The following is a 4,732-nucleotide window of genomic DNA, read 5'->3' as shown; positions in this document are numbered from 1 at the left end:
AGCAAGAATGAAGGGAAAACCAGGAAAAGCGGAGCTCTAAAAATCTTGGAAAACTCCCCCCACACGGAAGCCACGGCGAGGGAAAAAAGTGGGAAAAAGGAGAAAGCCAGGAGGGGGAAAAAAAAACCAAGGAAAAAATTCCATAGTTACCTACTTCATGGAGCTGCTGGCCTGGAGCATGGATGGGAATGGGAAAGAGAAAAAACCATGGAAAAGAGAAGAAATCATGGGAAAGAGAAAAAATCATGGGAAATGTGCAGAGCAGAACAACACGGACATGGAACGTGGGAATGGGCTCCCTAAAATCTCTGGGAATTATCCCCTGGAATGTTGTCCAGGGAGGTGTGGGCTCCTCATCCGGGTCAGAGCACGGGCGGCTCCCGAAATCCCCAAAAAGAGCCCAAATTTGGGTAAAATTCCAGGTCAGGACCATGGACAATCCCTAAAAATCCCAAAAAAGAGCCAAATTGGGATGAAATTCCAGGTCAGGACCATGGACAATCCCAAAAATCCCAAAAAGGGCCCAAATTTGGGATGAAATTCCAGGTCAGGATCATGGACAGCTCCCAAAAATCCTAAAAAAGATCCCAAATTGGGATGGAATTCCAGGTCAGGATCATGGACAATCCCTAAAATCCCAAAAAAGATCCCCAAATTGGGATGAAATTCCAGGTCAGGACCATGGACAGCTCCCAAAAATCCCAAAAAGAGCCCAAATTGGGATGGAATTCCAGGTCAGGACCATGGACAATCCCAAAAAATCCCAAAAAAGATCCCGAATTTGGGTGAAATTCCAGGTCAGGACCATGGACAATCCCTAAAAATCCCAAAAAAGAGCCAAATTGGGATGAAATTCCAGGTCAGGACCATGGACAGCTCCCAAAAATCCCAAAAAGAGCCCAAATTGGGATGGAATTCCAGGTCAGGACCATGGACAACCCCAAAAATCCAAAAAAAAAGATCCCGAATTTGGGTGAAATTCCAGGTCAGGACCATGGACAGCTCCCAAAAATCCCAAAAAAGATCCCAAATTGGGCTGGAATTCCAGGTCAGGACCATGGACAATCCCAAAAAACCCAAAAATAGCCCAAATTTTGCCAAAATTCCAGGTCAGGATCATGGACAATCCCAAAAAATCCCAAAAAAGATCCTGAATTTGGGTGAAATTCCAGGTCAGGACCATGGACAATCCCAAAAAATCCCAAAAAGAGCCCAAATTGGGATGGAATTCCAGGTCAGGATCATGGACAATCCCTAAAATCCCAAAAAAGATCCCGAATTTGGGATGAAATTCCAGGTCAGGACCATGGACAATCCCTCCAAACCCAAAGAAGATCCCAAATCCCGCTGGAATTCAACCCAAACCGGATCCCGAAGAACACAATCCATGAAAACCCAACGCCTGCTCTTCCCACCCATCCCCATTCCCGGCTTTTCCCAGTTCCGTGATCCCAATGCTCCCCAACCCTACGGAATCGGAATCCCCCCCTTTGGAATTTCGGGTCACGCTGGAAAACCGGGACAGCTCCGAGGTCAGCCTGAGGGACACCGGGATGAGGAGTGGAATTCATGAGGGATTTTCTAATTTTGGGATGGGAAGCGGGGCCAGCTGCCAGCTCAGCGCCAAATATTCCCGACTGGAATATCTCCCGGATTGCTCCGTTTTCCAAGGAAATCCGGGCAGTGACGGCACTTCCCGAATTCCAGCTGGTTGGGATTCGAGGTCACTTGGAGGCCCTCGTTTATGGGGTCTCATTCCAGGTGGGAATAACGAGGATTCCCAAGCTTATCCGGAGCCAAGGAGGGAGCAAATCCATCTTGAATTCCCAGGAAAATCTGGGAATCATTCCCAAAAAACCGAAGAGGTTTCCATTCCTAAGGTGCCAGCTCGTTTCTGGGTTTTTCTGGGAACATCCCATAATTCAGGGATGGGCAGCCAATGGAATTCCCCCGGGGAAGGAGATTTTTCCGGAGGATGGAGAAAAGCGACGCTCGAGCGCCAAATCCTGGGAAAAGCGCCGGGAAATGCCGGAGCACCGAAATGATTCCTTCAGATTTAAAACCCAAAAAAAGCGGGAATTCTGTTAATTTGCCAAAATCTGGGAATTTCACTCCCAAATCGAAGGTTTCTGTGTTCCCAGCTCCTGATCCCGAATGTTGAGGCTCTGATTCCTGAAAAGATCCAGGGAATGATCCCAGGGATCCCAGATCGGGTTGATAATGGAGGCTCTTCCTGAGAATTCCAGGGAAAATCCTCTCTTTGCTCCCAATTCCAGCTCTGGGAATGATTTAAAGGAAGGAAAAGGGATCCCATTCCAAAGGAAAGGATCCACCCAAAACCGGGAGCCGAGGAAAATCCATCGGGATCAACGTGGAAATCCCAGCAAAACCTCGGGAATTGGGAAATTCTGCCGGATTTGGATCCAGCTCCGGAGCTGAGGCCACAATCCAAGGCCAGGCTTGGGATACAAGCAGGAAATGTGGGAATTCTGTTCCCAAGGAACGGAGGGAAACAAGCAGAAAATGTGGGAATTCTGTCCCAAAAAGGAGGGGAAAGAGCAGGAAATGTGGGAATTGTGTCCCAAAAAATGGAGGGAAAAGAGCAGGAAATGTGGGAATTCTGTTCCCAAGGAACGGAGGGAAAAGAGCAGAAATGTGGGAATTTTCTTCCCAGAAATGGAGGGAAACAAGCAGAAAATGTGGGAATTCTGTCCCAAAAAACGGAGGGAAAAGAGCAGGAAATGTGGGAATTCTGTTCCCAAGAAATGGAGGGAGAAAAGCAGGAAATGTGGGAATTCTGTTCCCAAGGAAGGGAGGGAAAAGAGCAGGAAATGTGGGAATTGTGTCCCAAAAAACGGAGGGAAAAGCACAGGAAATGTGGGAATTCCGTCCCAAAAATCCCAGTTTTGCTGGGATCTCCCTCTCTTATCTCCAGGATTTCTCCAGGGATAACTGATGGGAATTCCCAGCTTTCTCCCAGATTCCAGGGACAAATGGGAATATTCCGGAATCACCCCCCCTCATCCTGGAGATTTCCATCATTTTCTGATGGTTTTTTATCCACTCCTTTCTAAAAAGTCTCCTTTTTTCGGGAATTTCAGAAACTCTGGGATGACTCCAATGGATCCCGGCCGAGTTTGCCGTGGGAATTCTCGGTCTTCTCCAAACAAGGAAGAAATTCCATTAAAACCAGGGAAGTAGGGAATGAAAAATCTGGGAATGCTGCAGGAAACAGTCGGATTGGGACCGAGGAGCTCCCAACACTTCCGAGCTTCCCTGCGGATGTGGAAATTTGGGAAGAGGGATCTTCCCGGCAAAACTCGACGCTGCAGGAAAAGCAAAGCACGGAAAAAATTGGGAATTTTTTAATCCCGAGCAAGATCCCTCCACTGGAATGGGAAGCGGAGGCAAAGGGACACGAGAATTCACGGAATTCTGGGATGGTTTGGCTGGGAAGGACCTTGAGGATCGTCCCATTCCGATCCCTACCAATTGCCACATTCCCAGCTCGCTCCAAGCTGGCCTTGGACAATTCCAGGGATGGAGCAGCCACAATTCCAACCCTTTTTCCCACAAAAATCCTGAGGCCATCTCACCAAATCATCCCTAAATCCCAAATTTTTCCTTGGATTTCCAGGCAGGAAATTGGGATTTCGGGAAGTTCAAAGCTGAAATTCCGTGGAACTTTTCCCGTTGACCCGAAATCCGTCCAATCCCAATGGAAAAATCCCGGCCTGACCTGAAATGAAGGAATTGAGCCCGGGAAAAGGCGGAGTGGGGACAGATGGCATCGCCAAGGGCTTGGATAATTTTCCAACCAGGAACCAGCGGCGTCCTGGCTTCTTCCCAAATGACCTTCCCAGAGGAAAAACCAGGAGGAGGAGGAGAAATTCCTGACCTTGGGATGAAGGCAAAACTTCCCCAGGAATTCCGAGCCCTGGAGTAGCCACGGAGAAGCTCTGGAATGAACGGATCCAGGGAAATGCGGCTAAAAAGGGAAATCTGGGATCGGGAAGGATCCTGGGAAGGACGTGGAGCTGTCGGAGTGAATCCAGAGGAGGCTCCGGGAGGATTCAAGGGATGGAGCTGGGAGGAAAAGCTGGGAAAACTGGGAATGTTCCCCTGGAGAAGGGAAGGATCCAGGGAGAGCTGAGAGCCCCTTGCAGGGCCTGAAGGGGCTCCAGGAGAGCTGCAGAGGGACTGGGGCCAAGGCCTGGAGGGCCAGGAGCCAGGGAATGGCTTCCCAGTGCCAGAGGGCAGGGCTGGGTGGGAGATTGGGAATTGGGAATTGCTGGCTGGGAGGGGGGGCAGGCCCTGGCCCAGGGTGCCCAGAGCAGCTGGGGCTGCCCCTGGATCCCTGGCAGTGGCCAAGGCCAGGCCGGGCATTGGGGCTGGAGCAGCCTGGCACAGTGGGAGGTGTCCCTGCCCATGGAATGGGATGGGAATGATCTCATGGATAGGGATGAGATGACCTTGGAACGTCCCTTCTCCAAATCATCACGGAGTTATTGAGGTGGGGAAAGAATTCCAAGGGCACCGAGTCCAAGCTGGGCCCGATCCCAGCCCTGAGAGCCACATCCCGGAATTCCTCGGACACCTCCAGGGATGGCGACTCCAAACCTCCCCGGGCAGTTCCAAGGCCTGAGTGCCCTTTCCATGGGGAAATTCCCAGATCTGCCCCTGCCCCTCCCCCGGCGCAGCCCGAGGCCGTTCCCTCTTTTCACGGCCTCAT

At 50.6% G+C, this 4,732-nt stretch overlaps 1 protein-coding gene across 1 annotated transcript in view; it reads right to left on the bottom strand.

Moving 5' to 3' along the window:
- Nucleotides 1–4,732, bottom strand: part of LOC103625269 (SH3 and multiple ankyrin repeat domains protein 3) — a gene marked incomplete at both ends in the record, with an annotated part of 100,186 nt that overhangs the window by 86,495 nt on the left and 8,959 nt on the right. Inside the window, one exon of the mRNA XM_017727124.1 lies at nucleotides 151–171. Within this exon, the coding sequence (XP_017582613.1) occupies nucleotides 151–171 (21 nt within the window). The remainder of the gene's footprint in view (nucleotides 1–150; nucleotides 172–4,732) is intronic.

This window comes from Corvus brachyrhynchos, unplaced genomic scaffold (genome assembly GCF_000691975.1).
Source record: "Corvus brachyrhynchos isolate BGI_N302 unplaced genomic scaffold, ASM69197v1 scaffold692, whole genome shotgun sequence".
NCBI classification, from domain to species: Eukaryota; Metazoa; Chordata; class Aves; order Passeriformes; family Corvidae; genus Corvus; species Corvus brachyrhynchos.
The sequence above is the reverse complement of the archived record's forward strand: the minus strand, read 5'-3'. Positions and strand labels throughout refer to the sequence as shown.